General features: G+C 35.6%; 1 protein-coding gene across 1 annotated transcript in view; it reads right to left on the bottom strand.

The window, feature by feature from the left end:
* il1rapl1.S (interleukin 1 receptor accessory protein like 1 S homeolog) overlaps positions 1–21,599 on the bottom strand; it is a 707,139-nt gene that overhangs the window by 299,248 nt on the left and 386,292 nt on the right. The window contains exon 3 of the mRNA XM_041583301.1: positions 8,688–8,967. Coding sequence (XP_041439235.1) covers positions 8,688–8,967 — 280 coding nt within the window. The remainder of the gene's footprint in view (positions 1–8,687; positions 8,968–21,599) is intronic.

Below are 21,599 nucleotides of genomic sequence, written 5' to 3'. Positions count from 1 at the left end.
TGCCCTTTAAGTAACATGTGTGTATTATTGCACAGAGCACTTTAACTCTAAAACAATTCATTCCAGTATAAACTGGACTAAAGTACTGACTAAAGAGGTTTAACCCAATTCAAGAGAATTTCATCAAGGGCAAATAGAAAGATACAGCCATGTTTATGTTTGTCCTTGATTCATTAGGAATTACCATGCCGATGGAGTCCAGGTACAGCATTTTGCTTTTTGTTAATGTGTTACTATGGGAATTACAGCACACAAGAGCCCTTCTTTCTTTTCTTAGTTGTCATTCTTGCAGACTGTAAATTTCAAAGTTATCTAAACAGCCCAAAAAGTTTGGTGAATGGTGAGGTATTCTATTATTGATATTGTCTAGCAATTTCATGCATTAGCACTTGCAGAAAGTCTTACAAAATGTTATTCAATTGGTCCCCATGTCACGCCGGTAATTCCAACGACTTTCCTTATGCCGAGTTATTTACATTACTTCTCCATCTGTCTAAGGCACTACTCGTTTTATTTTCTTTTTTTTCCAATTATAATAAGCAATTTCAGTTTGTAAATAGCTGCATACTTTATCTAATACAAAATATAACATACACTAAATACTGGAGCAGTAATATGGAATCCTTATTTATTGAAGGCACAAGAGCTCTTTCGGTGTATATATTATTTCAGAGAAGAAGGGGGTGAGAAATCATTTCATTTGCATAGCAAAAAGCCTTAGCAGAAGCACATGATGTTCACATCACGTGGTGTTAATTTATTAACCCACAAAAATATGTCATAAACTTTCTCATTAATAAACATTTTTTAAAACTAGCTAAGTGGTTTGAGATGCATTATGTCAAACTTAAAAAGACCCAGGTTACCCATTCCTTTCCTGATCTAATTTGCCGGCATTAGACTCCATGCGTAACGTATTTATCAGAACAAAAGCTTGCGAATGGCTTGAAAAGGCATCTTGTCATTTTGAGCTCATGAGTAAGGTGTTCATTAAAGCTAGCCGTAATAATAATAGATAATATAATGACTACATTTCATAGCAAACTTTCGGTTATACGATGCATATTAAACCTCTGTTGTTGAGAAAAACCTAATGTATCACAGAAATGCTGGAGGAGTTGATGGTATCTCCGAAGCAATAGAGGATTAATTTAATTAATTAGCGGACTCATTTATACACAGGATTTTATACAAGGAAATACTGCAGATATGTTTGAGCAGGTTTGCCCATTTTATAGAATGTTTAACTCATTCCAGACCACTGTCCATATTAACTTTCTCATATATATAAACATCTCTATATGGACCGCAAAAAGATTCAGCACCAAATAGGTTTAAGGCACAAACATTAGTGATGGGTTACATTTTCGTTAAGGTTTCATAGAGAAAAAATGCAATTAGACTCCTTTGTATTCTAAAAAAAAGTTGTGCGGCTTAAGCGTGAGGACAAATTCCATCCCATCACTAGTATAAATGATTCTATGCATAGATCGCATAAGGGTTGAACCCATGTTTCTCAACCTTTTGGCTCAGTTTTTGACTAACCATAAAAATCTTTATTACAAAACGTCTCCATCTAAATGCTGCCAAGGTCATGCAGAAGTCAATGGGAACTGTCCTTAGGAAATTGGGAAATCTTTCTTTGCTTTGAGAGATTAGAGGTTTTTTAGGGGTTTTTCATTTGTAATCACAATTGTATATGAAAATAAGGATTTCAAGATTTTCGTATTCTTATTCGGATTCATTCTGCATTTTTAATGATACTGCAGTTAACAACAACAGATATTGCTGTTGTTATACAGGTATGGGTCCTGTTATACAGAAATCTTGGGACCTGGGGTTATCCATCTAAGGGATCTTTCTGTAATTTGATCTTTATACCCTAAGTCTATTAAACATTAATTAACCCAAATTGGAATGGTTTGCCTCCAATAAGGATTCAAGGGATCAAGTACCACATACTGTTTTATCATTACAGAGAAAAAAGAAATAATTTGTAAAAAAAATTTGAATTATTTCCATGGGAGATGGCTTTACCATAATCTAGAGTGTTCTGGATAATGGATCCCACACCAGTTTTTAAAAGTGCCAGTGGTTATTCCAATATAGGGGGGACAAGGAGCCACTTTGGAAAAACCAGATTGTAAGGGAACCTCTCAAATGTCATTATATAAATACTGGGTTAATCGATAGGGTCAACCTAACACTGTGCAGGAGCTATTTTAGAAAGGTGAGCTTTAAAATCGAATAGGGGAAATATTCTGTTCAAGTTTTAAGTAGATTGCATTTGGTCTGAGTCCCTCCATGCCACATTGACACTAGGCAAAATGCTGATAAAACCTCCAAGGACAGTAAATATAATGAACCATTTCCCTGCACTTGTTACAATTATTTGCTCCAGATGCTCAAGTAACATTTATATAAATCAACTTCTGGCTAGCATTTGGAGCAGCTATGCAAGGCAAAACAGATAAGCGATTTGAAAACAATGCTTTATGGGCAATGGCACAACAGTTTTGTTCAACACAGTTTCAGCATCTGAAATGTACTGGGCCAAAATCTGGAATGTATATACAATAATTGTGTAGGGAATTTGTGCAAACTCCTTGCTCTTATCCCTGTAAGGGTAGAGAGCCTGTGTGTGTGATGTAAGCTGTTACCTAGCAACCAGCTGTTCAGTGATCTCAGTGCAACAGGAAGTGACACAGCAGCTAGTGAGTGGCAGGCAGGAAAAGGAAGTCACAGATATAGGCAAAAGAAGAGATCCTGGCATAGAGAGCCACATGGTGAACAGAGAAGGAAGCCAGAGAGCTGCTGGTGGGCCCAGAGAACTGAGAGGCTGCACCACAAGTATTCATTTGGATCAGATTGGCACAGGGAAGCCACATACTGTGCCTGGAGAGACAAAGAGTGTGAAAGGAATCCAGACTGGAGGAACAACCAGCAGGAGATTCCTATCTGAGCATCCAAAGGGGCTGGTAATCACACTGTATGACTAACTGTGCTGGACTCACCTGAAGAGAGCTCTAAAGTTTACAAAGAGGATTTGTGAGTATGCTGGTTAAAGGGACAGTACCCGCTGAAGATAAACAGACTGTTTGTTGAAGGACTTTGCCTTTTCTTAGTTAGGTAGACAGCTTGGCGCTATCAAGTTAGTTATCGAGGCCCTATTGCCACCGGTTGGGAGTGCTGCATGTACTAGTTGGCCATTTATTTTAGATAAACCATTATTCAGTTTAACTAATACTGTGTGTGTGTTATTACTGTATTCCTAGTGGGGCCACTCGTAGGTGCATTCCCGAATCCCACTAGGTGGAGGCACTGCACTAGTAAGTACCAGGAAACCCAGTCTCTCCCCATACCACTGCGGAGTGGCTCAGGTTTGCCCTGTGCCATCAGGTAAGCACCACACATGGAGTGTAACACCGACAAAAGGGTGTCGAAAGGGTTACAATTTCTTAACCAATGCTGATACAAGCAGTTTAAGAGAATTCTCATGGAGTCCAATCAAGGGCAATTTTGGAGTCTTGGTACAAAATACTGTGGTGGCAGGACAAACACCTGAAATATTTCCACTTGCCATTTTCAAATAGTCAAATAGCATTCTTAGTATTCTCCTCATCTGTAAGATAAAAAGGCATTCTCAAACTACAAACTAGACAGTTACTATCAAGCCATACGATTCCAAAATGGATCCCTGTTACCTTGCTATAAGCTAAAAGAAATACTGATCAAGGATTCGTTTATTAAGAAGGAGCTTGTGAATCGGAAAGTTGCTGCTTTCTAACAGTTCCAAAGATAAATATCCATTCCCATGACTGTTTTATTTGCTTTCATTTTTACAATTGTATACATCTCAAGACCAGACAAAATGCACCTTTGCTATCACATGTAATATTAACTTGTCCTTAAATTTACCAGTAGTTGCTGTCTTTTGTCATCAATGATATGAGTTACCCTATCTAACTATGACCAAACCCTAATTTTACATATGTATTTATACTTTAAATTTTGACAAAATGTCATGAACTTAATTTTTGAATGATTCTAGTGATGATTTTATCTTAAACAATGTATATACTCATTTCAGTGCTCCCTGTAACTTCATTTGTCCTCCTAATCACATTGAGTAGTGTTCTGCACTCTTAGATATTCCCTTTGGAGGGGTCAGCTTAGAATTGTGATCTACAGTGCATCTCACACAAAGATCATGGGGTTGTATTATATGATTTATATTGATTAATATAGCATGTGTATGGGGCACAGCTGGCCACAAATCATTGAATTATGTCTATTTTGTCACAAGCTACAATGATTGATTGGCCATTTAACAGTATAAAATGTATATAATATAGATCACAAATTGCTGTCATCCTTATAAATAAAGTCACCCTGTCTAATTTAGAGCACGTACGTGGTTCTTATTACAGAGTAGCTAGCTAGAGGAACAGGAGATCCAGCAACACTTTAATACCATGTCTGCTTATCTCAATCAATATTATCCCCAATTCCATCATTACCCAAATATTTAAGAATTACTTTTTTAATGTAAACAGTTAAAAATATGTTATGTACAACTACATAAACAGTTGTCCAAGCTCTCGGACTAATGCTCTGAAATGACTCTATTTTAACAACAAAGAACAATTCCTGAAACAGGACCCCTAACAAGGTTAAAAAATGTCATTCTATATGTGAAGGTAATACAGATATGGCATCCGTTATCCGAACATCTGTTATCCCACAAGTTCTGAATTGGTGGAAGGTCATCTCCCATAGACCCCATTTTAAACATACAATTACATTTTTTTTTAAAAAAAAAATATTTTATTTTTCTTTCTAACAATAAAACACTGGCTTGTAGCTTATCCTAACTTAGCTCATTCTGTTGGGTTTATTTAATGTTTAAGTGAATTTTTAGTTGACTTTAAAAATGTTGATCCAAATAATGGAAAGATCCCTTATCTGGAATACCCCAGGTCTTAAACATTCTGGATTATGGGTCCAATACCTGTATCATTTGAAATCCCTGGAAATGCTATAGAATTTTAAAATTCTAGTTAATACCAATGAGGTGGTAGAAATTGTTTATTTTCTGCAGAAAAAGCACAGAGGTATAACCCTAGGTATAACATCCACTGTGACTATCCAGTGCAAATAAAGCAATTGTGTTTTTATGTATATGTAACCAACATGTGCTAGATGTTTATGACTAGATACATTTTAGCATTGAACAACAGGATTGACATTCTCATCTTCAATTGACTGTGTAGAGAATTCATTCAAAATAATCATTGTTCCAAGGCCAGAAATGGCAGAGACTAAATATTAAGGGAATACAGAGTTTCCCCCACTGCCAATTAAATGAAATAAGTCATGGCTTGCTAAGGAGTTTCCCATTGACTGAAATGTCTTTGGAAAGCCACATGGTCTCCTTTGTTCCACAGTGGATATTTGGACTGCAAGTCAGTATTAGAAGGCATTTCAAGAAAGCTATGACAGTGCATTTATGCTTGCCTGTTACACAAGTATCTTTAATACCTTTGCTAAAATAGGCTTTGTTAAAACATAAAATAGAAAATGACTTTGAAACGCCTTTGAAAGGGATCTGGAAATCTCAGGGAAACAGGAGTAGGATGGAGATAATCGCCAAAATGGTATTGAATGTAAATCATTGTCTGGTCTTCATGATGTTCTTGATTGAAAAATGAGGACAAATAGCAAAATAAGTTGTATTTCATTAGCAACCATATGGCATAAACATTGATGGTAAGTTGAAGGTTGTGGAAAACAACCAAAGCATAAATGGGAAAGAGACAATTAACTACTTAAAGACATATATGTGAAAATTCCCCTTTGCTTTCATAAAAGTGCAACGGCATTGTTCCCTCGGACTTCCTTTCTATCTTTCACTCTGCTTAATAATCTGTTATGGTCTTAAATGTCTACACTGATATAAACAGGTAGTTTCAGGTTGGAGGACATTCTAGCTACTATCTTATGATGGGTTACAAAAATGATTAACTATAAATCATAAGAGGACTGCAACCATCACATCTTACAGTGCAAGCTAGCACTAAGAAGACATATTTGTTTTTGTCAATTGCTATTAATTAATACATCTTATATTTAGGGGCACATTTACTAAGCTCGAGTGAAGGATTCGAAGTTAAAAGACTTCGAATTTCGAAGTTTTTTTTGGGGTACTTCGACCATCAAATAGGCTACTTTGACTTTTGACTACGACTTCGATTCGAGCAAACTAAAAATAGTTCGACTATTCGACCATTCGATAGTCGAAGTACTGTCTCTTTAAAAAGAACGTTGACTACCTACTTCGCCACATTAAACCTACAGAGCATCATGTTAGCCTTGGGGACCCTCCCCATAAGGTTTCTAAGTTTTTTTGATCGAAGGACAATCCTTTGATTGATGGATTAAAATTCTTCGAATCGTTCGATTCAAATGATTTCATTGTTCGATTGAACGATTTTTTCTTCGATCGTTTGATCTAAGTATTTGCGGTAAATCCTTCGACTGCGATATTCGAAGGATTTTACTTTAAGGGTCGAATATCGAGGGTTAATTGACCCTAGATTTCGACCCTTAGTAAATTTGCCCCTAAGTGTCAATGTCATGTGTCAACTTTGTTGTTAATTACTCATTATTTAATTTATGCTGTGATGTTCAACACCTGGCAAGATTATTATAGTTTGAAAAAAACACATCCTCAAAACAAAACAAAAAAAACCACAATTGAGGGAAAACTGCATTGACAAATTACAACAAAACTCAGTTTCAAAGTTTCATATTACCAGCACACACAGTTAAAATAATGCATTGTGGGTATTCACTGATGGGAAATTGAATCATTGTATTCCGAAGTTAGTGCAGCCATTATTGTTATTACTGTAGTCATTATTACAGCTCTACGCAATATGTTGGCGCTATATAAATACATGTTAATAATAATAATAATAATATTATGACCTTTGTGGTAATAACTGTTATTAATGTATAATGTCTTTATTTGCTACTTTACTGTACAGAATATTCCACACAGTTTTCAGATACATATCAACTTACATGTTTATTGCAGTAGTATATAGGGATGTAGCGAACTGTTCGCCGGCGAACTAGTTCGCGCGAACTTCGACTGTTCGCGTCCGCCGCAAGTTCGCGAACGTCGCGCGACGTTCGCCAATAGGCGTTCGCGTCAAAATCGGTCGCCCATTCGACCATTCGATCGCTAAAATCGAACGATTTTCGTTCGATTCGAACGAAAATCGTTCGATCGAACGATTAAAATCCTTCGATCGTTCGAATCGAACGATTTTCGGATGATCGAAGTTCGCGAACAGTTCGCGAACAGTTCGCAAATTATGCCGGTGTTCGCGAACGGCGTTCGCGAACACATCGGCGGCGGTTCGCTACATCCCTAGTAGTATATACCTTTAACCCATGAACTGTCAAACGTGTAGAATTGATATTATTGCTAGTGACAAAAATTCTAGTTTGTATGGAAAAAGCATGTAAGACAAAGCAATTCATGGCCCTGCCGCAGAGGTGGCTACTGCATTGAAAGGGTTGAAGCTTGTGTAGCTGCCACTGAACTACTGAAAATGAATACTCATTTTATAAAATGTTATGATACATTTTCAGATTTTTTTTTTTAAAAAAAAATGTTTAGATTTTTTTTCGGGACACTAAAAGGAATTCTATGACCTAACAAACACTGCTAGCTGATTGTGTGTATGGTTACATATCATAACAAGTAAAAGAAAGTAACCTATGCTATTACAGTTGGACCATGAGCTATTTCTATGAAAATGATCATTTTCACATTTTCATGGGACCTCCTTTCAATGGAACAGCTGTAGGGTTCTCTATATCGATCGACAGTATCTTCTGCAGAACAGGAATGTTAAATCCTCAATAAAATCTTCTATAATAAAACACAATTGGGCATTCAAAGCAAAGTTTAAAAAAAAAGATGAATGGTACAGAAATCCGACGTTTCGATCCAAGGTCCTAATGAGGCCCCAATCGTTGGAAATATATTTAAAGTATTCATTCTGGATGTATATTTTTCCCTTAAGTAGCATATCAAGTCATATCTCTGGATCTATATGCAGCAGGCCACTCCCAACCATTTTTCTGCCTGGCTAAGCTGTCTAATGGCATGAACTGAATGACCGAGTCAGAAAGGTGTTGTTCACCTTCAAGTTAACTTTAGTAAGTTATAGAATAGCCAAATCCTAGTCATTTTACAATTGGGCTACACTTTTAATTATTTGCACGCCATTTTTTGACTATTTTCAGCTTTCAAATGGGGTCACTGGCCCTGGCAGCCGAAACAACTATTGCTCTATGAAGCTACAGTTTTAATATTAAAGTTACTTTGTATTATCTTTTTTCTATTTGAAACTTAGCAATACCCCATGAGAAAAATAAATAAAGATGTTTTGGTAACAACAAACTCTTTTCATAAAATACAGGCAAGATATAGAATGTAGTGTCGGGGGAAGAGGGGGAATCCATAATCCTTTAGATATCCAGTATATAAATATTTTAGTGTGTGAGTAAGCAGCTTATTGTAATAAAGATTAACAACCCTGTAGACTTTTATTTCAAGATCATGGTGCTTCTATTTTCCACTTTTGTGTATAATAGATTATAGTTTTTACCTTATTACGCACGCATAATGGCCACTATCTTCAGTCACTGTTGGTCTAAACCAAATTGAATCTTCTTCTTTACTCATTCTTATTCCATCAAAAGCGATTGGCTCTTCAAAGTCTCCAGGTCCTGTACTTTTATACCACATCAAGCTGAGTCCAGCACTTTGTGCAACAGTGTAGTTTGCTCTGATGTAGCCATAAAATAGTGCACATTTAATTCGCACTGGTTCCCCCACCATGACTTGATATTTTTTGTAATCCACAGACCAGTCTGTGCATCCATCAGCTGCAATACAAAAGAGATGGTTTAAGAATCCCATCTATATACAACAACATTCAAATAAATGCAGAAAAATAAATGCAGAAAATTGTCTTTAAGAAATGAAAGTGAATAATGTTGCTCATAAATCTCTTTCCATTTGGGAGTCCCAGCTATGTACTCTTATGCAAGTGATGCTGGCAGCAGATAAATTAATATAATTTATTAGTCTACATATTAGCAATGCGCAAAAAATAATTCCCAAATAGTTTTAATCACTTTAGAAAACATCTTTCCATTTTAATGTTCCTGCTTCAGTTTGGTTTAATGAATGACTGTAGATACATTTAAGCAATGAGAGACATTTTTTTCAATTTACTGCCCGGCTGGAAAAGCCCAAGAGTCAGCAGAACACAGATACAAGTGATAGGTCCTCTGCCCTTAGGTTTAAACTTCAAATACAAATAATAATTAAGGGAATTGAAACCCCAACTATCACTTTCTATTAGCCAATAATTTCTTTTTTCTATCTTTATCCAGTTCCAATGAAATTATGATTTTAGTATGTATTAATGTATTAAAGGATGGATGAACAAACATATCAAAATTACTCTGAGAATATTGAAGGCAGTTCTGTAATAAGAGGATAGTATTATTTAATCATTTCGCTAATATTTAACAGAATGGATGACATTGGGCCATCGTCCAACCACACATTTAGGAAAGTGCAATAAAACAACAGAAGAGGCATAAAGGGATCTCTAAATTTGACTCTGGAGACGGCAATGAGGTTCTGCAATGTTAATTGTGTAAGTCAAATCTAGTCAAGGGTCAGTTCAGGCAGCAAGATTCTTAGTCAACAAACAGACCGAGGTCAAGATCAGAAAGGTATATAAATGTTCAATTAGCACACCCAGGAACATCTGATGAGAACCTATTATCAGGCAAGGTTACCAGCTCCTGGCTTCTATTTAAGGGGAATATTCGTGCCAAAAACTGACATGACGACATCATGCGTCACCCGCTGACGCCATGACACTGCATGCAACCTCTGGGTGCTACCATCTTGCTGGCGGTGCTGCAGTGGAGAGGAGCTTCATCGGTCACTCCTTACACTGTACTGATGGTATTGTACAGTTTTTAAGCAATTTGGCACCTTTTCCTTCATACGTATTATATTCAGCTCTTTTAATAAATTCCACTATGACATTCGTGGTTTTAGAAAATGCAAGTTTAGTTATGGTTTCAAAAAACTCTAAAACCACTTAAATTAGAATGCTGAAAAATAAGCCTCCACATTATGCAAGTAATAATGATCATCAAGTATGATATATTTTTTACATTGGGAAAAGAATAATATTCAGTTCATGTATCACTTGGGAAGCAGAGATTTTAGTAAACATTATCAATATCATTATTAACTTTTCCCTACAGTTGCACTTGCCCAAGTGTGTCAGTCATTCAATAAAACATTTTCTTGAGTCTTAGTTGACATTTAGGTGGTTATTTATCAAAATCCGTAAAGTTCTCACTATTTTACTGAAAACGACTCCGACCAAATCCACACTGATTTTTCTCCCTTATTTATCAATACATTTTTGCAAATTTTTCTTGTGTAGAAAAAGTCAACATAAAATCGTAAAAAAAATCCAAATCCTACTTTTTTTTCAGATTTTGCACTTGAAACCTATGTTTTTTTGTAAAATCACCAAAAGCTCCAATTTTTCCGGTAACCCAGTGAAACTCAGAAAATTGTTAACAATCTGCCATTGACTTTTACATGTTCTTGGCAGGTCTGAGTTGGAGTACTTTTTTCATCAGACTTTTATTACCATCGGAATTATACGGACATAATAAATGCCAAAAGATGGGTTTTTTTTCTTTCCTATGAAAAATCGAATTTTCCCCTTTAAAAGTGCGACCAGAATAATTTGGACTTTAGTAAATAACCCACTAAATAGTTTCTTATTGTTGCACCCTTACATATTGATGAAGTACATATGAGGCCTTTAATAGCAAAGTGCCGACTCCTATTTAATTTTAATTTACAACCTTAAAATCTCATGTTATTTGTGGCTCATGTTTGCATTTTAACATATTTCCTAGATCTCTGAACCTATGTTATGATCGCCTTTAACATTCTGTTCCATAATACTTTCGATTCAGTAGCTGACTGCATAACATAAAATATATGCAGTAATAAAGATTTCGGGTGAATTGGATATATATATAGCTAGTGGAAATACTGTAGCTCTGTGAAATCAAAATGTATCATTTAACCCTTTCACTGCTAGCAACATAGATTCTACTTTTCCATATTCCACTTAAGTCAATGAGAACAATCACATTTTTTTTTATAAACCAATTGATCTTGGTTTTATATTAACCCTTATATGAATATAATGACCCTATAACTTGTCCTTACTTGCTGCCTATCTCTCAGGTTTAACTACAAGGGAAAATGTGATTACATACTTTTTCACAATTTATTGTAATTACCAAGAACTGAATATAACAGTTCTAGTACTGCTACTGCCTAGTGAAACAAATGAAAACATATTTTAAAACAATAAACACGTTGAGGGTCATTTACCAACACTGTACAAATATGTACCTATGTAACCCATAGCCACCAATCATTGATTAGCATTTTTTTAGCCAACAATAAAAGCATTTGACTGTTTGCCATTAGTTACTGCCCAGGAGCAAAGGAGCCCAAGTGGCTTTCAGTCTCAAGCTCTATTTATTTGACCTTGTTCACCATATACAGTATATTGCCCCTTTAATGGTCTAGTGCATTTAATATAATGAAAACAGTAATAAGATAAGTTGTGATAGTCTGAAACTGTTACTACATAATGTTATGTAAAATGTCTTTATTGATATATGCAAATTGCCATTCATATAGAGCAGAAAAACACCTGCTACTCTACATTAAAATAAAGGGTTGCAAGACTTGTGTGAAGCTTAAGCTTGTACTCTATATTGAGTGATACTAAAAAAAGGCCTCATCCTATTTCATTAACTGCAAAAGATTTTATGAAAGGCATTTTTTATTTTCAGTACAAAAAAACATTCTAAGGTTGACAAAATTCTGCCAGGTTGATTTTGTAACTAATTTAAGTTACTCTGATAAACAAATGTACAAGTTATAAAATATAACTTGTACCAGATAAAGTTCTTTTAAGCCTCCTACTTATTTCTGCATTTTTTATTTTTACTTTTTTTGGTGAATCAGAGTTGGCTTGGAAACCAGTACTGAAAGCAATTTACTCATATGAAAGGTTTAGTGTTATGTACTGTATATTACCAGGTTACTGCTCCTCTGCAATTTCCATATTTTTTGATTCTGCCATTATCCAATGTCATTTAGTTTGTACACTTTTAGCTGATTTTTGCTCTTTATTGATTTCCTTTTCACTTCTAGACATTGGTTGCATTTGGGTATATCACAAATGTCTCTGCATAATGAAACTAAAGTAAAAAGAGAGCAATATGTCTCTAAACATCTTTCACTTTCAAATGTGGGCTGCAGATGTCTTCACGTGAAATGAATCTGTCAGGGGGGCCTGATGGTGCTCCCGTCTCCGTCTGTTCCTATTCCAAGATGGCAGCGCCCATGACCGCCACACAGGTATCAACATCATCCATCTGGCATGAAAATTTTAAATAAAAAGACGCAGAGGTCATGGGTTTGATGCCCGAGTATAGGATTTTCTGTGTGTTTCCTGGGTGCTTCTAAATTTACTACTGACCCTGCCTGAACTTTGATATTGCTACCCCTCTGCCTTCCTACTGATCTCTTGCCTGGTATTGATTACGATTATTTCTGACCCTTATTGATTACTGTGAACTCGGACTTGTACCCAAAGCTTCCTCCTTGGTCCAGACTTCTCCCGCTGGGCCCCCTGACAGAATCAGAGGCACGCATTATTAAAAAAAAAAAAATCGATTTTGCATGTTTAATATTTGGATTAAAGTTAAATGTTATATGTTTTGTTACCACAAAAAACATTCACAAACACCTTTGCGAATTTTAGCGACCAGGTTTGCTCCCTTCTTGACTGATTACAGACCTCAGGGACTTCCTTGCATTGTTTGCGAACAAATGGCTTTTGCTTTTTTTTATGTATTAAAATGTTGCAATTGCAAAGCGTTTTTTTTGTGACAAAATATTTAGCAGGTGTTAATGCTAACCTTTGTGATAATGCAAGCATACGGCTCCATTTGTAAGGGTTAACTGCCCCTGCAACCTCAAAGCTGTAACCTATGCTCCCACTGAAAGGAGGTTTCCCAATTGGCCCAGTATTTGTGTGTCCAGTTCCTCTCCTTAGTTTATGAAATTGTAGGGTGCACATGGTTCACCCTTAGTGATGGGCGAATCTGACCCGTTTTGCTTCACCAAAAATTTGCGAAATGGCGTCAAAAGTCTATTGGAGTCTATGGGTGTATTTTTCACTCATCACTACTCACCTTTTTTGGTCTCCACCTAGTACCAGGGTAGATTTGTTTTGAAACCTGGAGTATAAGCTTGGAATCCTAAACTGACAAACAACTTTGGTGATCCCAGGGAGAAGTTACCTAAATGAGCCAAAAGATGTGGAAGGGGTTCCTGCCATATTATCCTCATAGGATTGGTGTGATAGATAAAACAAGATAGTAAGGGCAGCTCTTACTCCACTGAAAAAAGTAGTGTGGTGCAAGTAATCCCCAAGTGATGCCAACCTAGTGAACACTTAGAGGAAAAGACTAGTTTTACCCCTGAACTTATACTCTAATTATACAGAGGTGAGCATGCATTGTTAACTATTAATTTACAACTGCTGTGTTCCCTGTGCCACTACGCTCTTAAATATCCTCAACATTGTTGTTCTCGGGAATACATTATATAAGCGACTACCTCTTAAATAAAACCCCTTTCTGGCTGAAAATCATTGGTGCCTAATTTTTATGCATATTAATAAACATCCAGGACAGCAATTGTTTGGTGAAATAAACTTTGATTCAACATACATTGACCTCAGAAAGTGCACTTAAATAAACTAGCCTTCATTAATTAAACTAACTTTCTAAAGACATTGTGGTTAAAGTTAGTTTGACTAAAGAGTTTTCACAAATGACAAACTGAGTGAGAAATGTTGCTGGTGCCCATTAAAGCCTATGGGCGTCAAAAAATTGTTGACGCGCTGCATTTTTTTTTTGACGCACAACGCCATACAAGTCTATGGGTGTCATTTCTGCAACGAAATAACCTAAAAAATGTGCCCATCCCTAGTGGGATTTGTTTAGATGCCTGACAAAATTCATAGATAGTTCAGTATTTTGCCAGGTTGCTTCTTTTGAATAAATGGCTATGATAAATTTGCAGGGTGCACACATCATACAATATTCATATACAAAATATATTTCATATGCATATTCAGGATGTAATAAATACACATTAATATCAGTGAATATCTGGAACACTTAGGGGCATATTTATCAAGGGTCGAATTTCGAAGTACAAAAAACGTTGAAATTCGTCCATCGAATTAAAAAAACTTTGAATTCGAATATCGAATTCAAAGTTTTTTCAACAAATTTGACAAGTTGAATAAAAAAAATTTTAAAACGATTTTTATTCGATGTGTAAAGACTTAGAAAATGGTTGTAGAAGGTCCCCATAGGCTAACATAGCACTTCGGTAAGTTTAATTTGGCGAAGTATTGAATTCAAAGTTTTTTTTAAGAGACAGTACTTCAATTATCGAATGGTCGAATATTCAAACGATTTTTACTTCGAATTAAAGTCAAAGTAAATTTGAAGTCGTAGTATCCTCTTCGATGGTCGAAGTATCCAAAAACGTACTTCGGATTTTGATTTTTTTTATTTCGAAAATTCCCTCGAATTCACTTTGACCCTTAGTAAATCTGCCCCTTATTATAGACATAGTTAACATTGTATGACCTTTTGATTCCAAAATATGATCATAGGGATTTATGAGCTGTATCCCACCTGCATTCATCTTTTAAAAACTGCTTAGAGGAGATTAAAAACACTGCTTAATGGAGACATACTGTGTAAAAAGCAAAAATATGCCAGTGCATTATACTCTTTTAAATATAGAAGAAAATCAGTTTGAAAATCAATGCGTTTCACTTTGATTTATTACTTTGATTCATTACATAAATCTGGTATTGCATTTTTTTTATTGCCTGTACGTAGATGCAGCCAATTATTATTTTTGAAAGACACTCCAGGGAAATAGATTCACTAAAAACAGCTGAAGTGGGTTACATTTATTGTATTTCTGAATGGCAGGCAACAGTAGATGGGGAAACACATAAATGCCTGAAATGGTTGATGTCTCAGGACAACTTATTGAATTAGGCCATTAACAATATAGAAAAAAAGCTTGTACCTGTGCCTTTGACAGGCAGCCATCAAAAATAATAGCACAAAGTAACTACCTCAAGTCACTTTTTACTATCTAAATCAACTTATTCAATTAGGCCAACAACAATGTAGCAAAAAAAAAAGCTTATACCTGTGCCTATGACAGGCAGCCATCAAAAATAATATAAAGTGCCACCTCAAGTCACTTTGTGTTTAAATCACAATTTTTAATAATCATATTCCAAAAATAACATACATCCTCATAAATTAGCTAGACAAGGACAACAACAAATAGGTTTGGCTCAAAAAACAAGCCAAGCCTTACATCGTTATCACAAACTGCACAATTATAGCTTGCTATTTTTACATATCTATATGTTTCACAATTAGTAATCCTTCTGCTTTTCCAACTGTACTTTTGATATGAGTGCACCACTCGAGAGACGTTTGATGCAGAAAAAAATGGAAATTTAGAAAATTGTGGCAGGATTTATAAAATGTCCAGTCGTATGTTTTTTGGTACTGTTGATCAAAGAAACACAAAACAGAAGAGAAACAAAAATTTTAAAAATAAATAAATCAACAGAAGATGTAAACATAAGACCTTGACCACAGCTTACAAATATAATACTATAATCTGTCCTAAATTTTGTTAATTTTTATTCTTTGGAGTCCAAATGATTCCTGAATTGCATATATTTGTTTTACAGGTCCACAAGTGCAGGGAGGGTAACAGTAAGAAAGCCATAGAGTTGTTTTTACTTTACAAATCTTTACATTCAGTTTTGCTCTATTGGATCATTAGGTCGAGCTATTGGGGTTTTTTGTTTTGCAAATATTTTCAAATGCGACGTTTGGTCTGGAACGATAGAAGATCACCAGGGAAGGCAGTTTAGATGTCAACATGAATCCTACATACCAGTAGAACTGATGTCATGTAAAATGAATAACATTACATTGGGATTTTGTTTTCTTTTTCTCTTCTTGCATGCATGGTTCAAAGATGTGAAATATGTTGGTTACAATACATCACTGTGCATCCAAGTATGAAAACGTGTATTAAAATTATTTTCATGTTCTTCGGTAATTGAAATAATATTTCCAAGGTTTTGTATGACATGAAAAATGTACGTTTGATACATTTTGTTGCATAGTTTTTGACGATGGTGTTTGTAATTATGAAATGAATTTGTATGTTGCATAATTACACAGATTGGTTATGATCTGATAAAAGATTACTAGAGAGCTGTTTAATTCCATGTTACTGTAGTTGGTGGGGAATCAATCAGCTTTAAATGTGATGATGCTATTCCTGAAGATGATTGAGATGGGGACTAAATATTCAGGCTGCCCTAGAAAGGGCTAGATTTAGACCAGTATTTCTAGCTAATGAATACACGTTTATACAGTACATTTGCTTCAAATACTTCCACTTTCTGAAAAAAAAACCCTTTCCTTCCCACTAAGAACCATGGGTAGTAATAAAGACATTTGTGCAAGGGGTTCAGATGTCAAGTGAATGCACAATGAAATAGTAGAAAAGCATCCTGCCCATTACAGCAGAATAACATGAATGACAGAAAAAAATAGGGGTTGAGTTCTCTGCAAATAAACAATTTCTTAAAACAAGAAAAGCACACAGATACTTTAGGTAGTTTTGAATAAGAAAGGCTATTTCTTGTTTCTGAACATGTCGGATAAAAGCTGGAGGCCAAACATCAATCACCATTTAATAAAGTTACCACCTGAGTGAGTTTCTTGTGCATGATAGATCCATGCCCCACTCTTTAGCTACAATTCTTTTAAAGCCCTTGGCAAGATATTCACAACACTAAAGTCATGCTTTAAAAAAGATAGAACGATAGATAGAGAGATAGATAGAGAGAGAGAGAGAGAGAGAGAGAGAGAGAGAGAGAGAGAGAGAGAGAGAGAGAGAGAGAGAGAGATAGATAGATAGATGATAGATAGATAGATAGATAGATAGATAGATGATAGATAGATAGATAGATAGATAGATAGATAGATAGATAGATAGATGATAGATAATAGATAGATAGATAGATAGATAGATAGATAGATAGATAGATAGATAGATAGATAGATAGGAGATAGATAGATAGATAGTCACAGTGCTACGCAATATGTTGGCGCTATATAAATACATGTTAATAATAATAATAATAATAATAGATAGATAGATAGATAGATAGATAGATAGACAAAATAGCTAGACACACAGATACAGTAGGTATAGCTTTTATTATTGACATGGTAAAAATTGCATTATTCAGCTGCTTTATTTTTAATGTTATACATTAGATCATCTTGCACAGCAGTGAGCCTATAAATGTATTGATGCAGAAAAATATACATGATTATCACCAATAAACATGTACTGGGAAATTTAACATTTTTACAATTCTATCTACATTTCTATGACAGCCACATCCAACAGTCAGTTACTATTCATTTTCTTTCTAAAGATTGAAAAATCTATTGAATTATTAAAAAAAAGTTTCTTTGAACTGGCAGTGGTCCACAATATCTATTTAAATATGTCTGCTGTGATAAAGATGCCATGTTACTATTTTGAGAAAATATATTGCTTTCTGTGATGTCTTTGAACAAGCTGAACAGATGAAGTAAATGTGACTACTGCATTATCCTTATAAAGGGATTTTTTAGCATTTTAAATAGACTCCCTGCAGAGTATAATTCAACTGTTGGGAAAGTTATCGCTAAGACCTTGGAGGAGATCCTCCCTCCTATTCCACAAGGCTCCATGTACAATTTTGCAAAGAAAATGTGATTCACAGCAGAAGAAAATTGGACTTCTGGCTCCTGGGTCTGTAGCAACAACCTGTCTTAGTAACAAAGATTCAATCCAATTTCTGTGCTCCTTTGAGGTTATATAAGTTTGTAAGTGTCCAATGGAAATTCGGAAATCTAAGCTATTATTATTATATCTTGCCAATTTACGCATGGAGATTGGTAAAAACATTTCTCTTACAAAAAGGGACGAGTGGCAAATTATTGTTTACTGTTGCAGAGATGCAGATTCCCTGTACCTTTTAGATTATATTTACAAGAATACTAGTTCACTACAGTCATGAGAATCAGTGTGATAACAACATATGCTAACTATCCATCATTAACCTCACTTATGCTTGAAAATGGGCACTGCTACTCTAAAACGATTTATATTGCTGCATCCGTTTGTTACATAAATATCCTAAATGCATTAAATAAACCAAGAAGATTCATTAAATATTAGGGATGCCCCAAATCTGATTCATTCAACTCTATGCAAATTAGGGTAGGGAGAATTAGGGTAGGGTCCCTCCCCTCCCGAAATTAATTATGAGACACCAATGTCATTTGATTTTATGGGTTCTTATTCAGTTCAGCCAGGCACTTGGATACAGCCAAATCGGAATCCTGCAAAAAAAGGCTCAGATTCCAGAAATTCCCAAGCTAAATCCTGGATTTGGTGCATTCCTAATAAATATTACTGTTGGCTATAGATGAGAGCCTCACAGAGTTCTTCAAGTAATGGCAAGTGCTGGAATACTTTTTGCAGATCCTTGAGGGGTAAGAGTTAACTTCTCAGGTTACTATGATGCTTTATCTATGCCTCCTTTTTTTTTTTCTTTTTACATTTTTGGGCGTTTTAGAAAAATTGAATTATGAGGAGGATCATTTGGTATTTTTGATTTTTAACTTTTTTATATCCATGGTAATGGTGGCATTGATTGTGGGTTTCATTTACTTGCTTGTGGGACTCTCAGCTTTGAATGTATAATTAAACAGTGACTGCAGGACCAGGATATGCTCATTTGAAAGTGGTTTCATTTTCTTTCAGTAAAAAACATCAATACTTCTTAATTATAATAGGCAAAATGTTCAGGGTTAGTCCTGTTCAATGAGCTTATGTTTAAAAAGAGCACATCATATTCCTTTAAAGTGGACCTGTCACCCAGATATAAAAAGCTGTATAATGAAAGTCCTTTCCAAATTAGACACAAAGCCCAAATTCTTTTTTTCATTCAAACATCCATACTTGTAATAAATGCATTTCAAGATTTCAGCTGTCAATCATATATTGCCTGCCCCTCCTCCATGCCTTAAAGGGGAAGGAAAGCTAGTTGGCGCAAAAACCCTCCCCCCTCTCGTGTTTTGCCCACCCTCCCTCATTTCGTCTGTGAACTCCCTGGACTGGACCTGCGCAGAAGGGTAAGTAACAAGTTAGGGGCAGTTGCCCAGCGGGAGGGGTAGGCCAGGGGGGAGGAGGGAGGGTGGGCAACACACAGGAGGGGGGGAGGGTTTTTGTGCCAACTAGCTTTCCTTCCCCTTTAAGCAATTCCTTTCACTTTTCTTATATGTTGCCTCCCCCCTCCCTGTTCCCAGTCTATAATTGTTTTGCCAATGCAAAGGTCCCCCATTCTGGTGCATAAACAAGATTTTGAAGTGTTACAATGCTTGTCTTAATAACAGTCTCCACAAAATCATTGCTGCCTGATTGCTGTGGTGGTGAATTAAAAGGCTGACTGCAACCAATATTTAAATCATTTATGTAGTGTATGTAGTGATGGGCGAATTTCTCCCGCTTCACTACACCGAAAAATGTTTGAATTTCCCGCAAAATTCGGGAAATTCACAAAATGGCAAAAAATTCACTGGAAAAATGTGAAATTCGAAAGTGTTCAAGAAAAAAACTTGAAATTCAATAGTTTTCTCAAAAGAATCGTGAAAATCATAAATTTTCACGGAAAATAGTGAAAATCGGAAATTGACACCCGCGTAAAAGCTGACACTGGTGTTAAAATCAATGGGCATCCGAATAAAGTTGGTGTACGCTGATTTTGGACCCGTGTCCAAAAAATTTTGACGCTGCCGAATTGTTGCAGGAGATTCGTGAATGTATTCGCCAATGTTGAAACGTAGAAATTCGCAACAAATTCGTGCCATGCAAATTTATTCGCCCATCACTAAGAGGCATATTTATCAAGGGTCAAATTTCGAATTGAAAAAACTTCGTCATTCAAATTCAAAAAGACCAACCGAAATGAAGTCAAAGGTTTTTTTTGGTCTAATAGGTCCGTTTTCGATTGAATAGGTCCATATTCAGGTGAATTCTAATTGTACGATTTAAAGGAATAGCGCATTAGATCAAATTCGATTCAAAGTTTTTCCCCCAAAAAAGTCCACCAATTGACTCCAAATAGGTTCTAGGAGGTCCACCATAGGCTAAAACAGCAATTCAGCAGGTTTTAGATGGTGAATGGTCAAAGTAAAATTTTTAAAGAGACAGTACATGATATTCAAATGTTTTAATTTTTTTAAAATTAGATTTGAATTAGGACTATTCCCTAGTCTAAGTTCACAAAAAATAGCTCGAAATTCGATTTTTTTTTTCATTCAAAAATTCACCTGATAAATCTGCCACTTAGGGGCAAATGTATCAAGGGTCGAATATCGAGGGTTAATTAACCCTCAATATTCGACTGGGGAATTAAAATCCTTTGATTTCGAATATCGAAGTCGAAGGATTTTGCGCAAATAGTTTGATTGAACGATCGAAGGAATAATTGTTCGATCGAACGATTAATTCCTTTGAATCGAACGATTTGAAGGATTTTAATCCATCGATCGAAGGAATATCCTTTGACCAAAAAAACTTAGCCAAGCCTATGGGGACCTTCTCCATAAGCTAACATTGAGTTCGGTAGCTTTTAGGTGGCGAACTAGGGGGTCGAAGTGTTTTCTTAAAGAGACAGTACTTCGACTATCGAATGGTCGAATAGTTGAACGATTTTTAGTTTGAATCGTTCGATTCGAAGTCGAAGTCGTAGTCGAAGGTCGAAGTAGCCCATTCGATGGTCAAAGTAGCCAAACAAACACTTCAAAATTCAAAGTATTTTTTCTTCTATTCCTTCACTCGAACTTAATGAATGGGCCCCCTTAGTGTAAGTAACGTTTATTTTGCTAAACAAAAACAATAGATACGGATTTGAAATTATTTCTTAGCGTGACAGGTCCCCTTTAAAAGAGAAAAAGAGACAATCAAGCATATATGTAAGTCAATGCTTTATGACTAATTTTTAAAATATCTCAAACTTGCTTTGTTGCAATAATATTATGGCAGAAGCAGCTACAGTGATGTGAGAAATACCCTGTCATATTAGGTAAAAAGGAAAACCAAAACAATGACTGTCTTGTTTGCCGAGAAATGTGCAATTGAGTGAAAAGGAACAATGCTGTTTCTGAAATAACTATACATTCAA

The sequence above is a fragment of the Xenopus laevis genome, chromosome 2S (assembly GCF_017654675.1).
Source record: "Xenopus laevis strain J_2021 chromosome 2S, Xenopus_laevis_v10.1, whole genome shotgun sequence".
Classification (NCBI taxonomy): Eukaryota; Metazoa; Chordata; class Amphibia; order Anura; family Pipidae; genus Xenopus; species Xenopus laevis.
The sequence above is the reverse complement of the archived record's forward strand: the minus strand, read 5'-3'. Positions and strand labels throughout refer to the sequence as shown.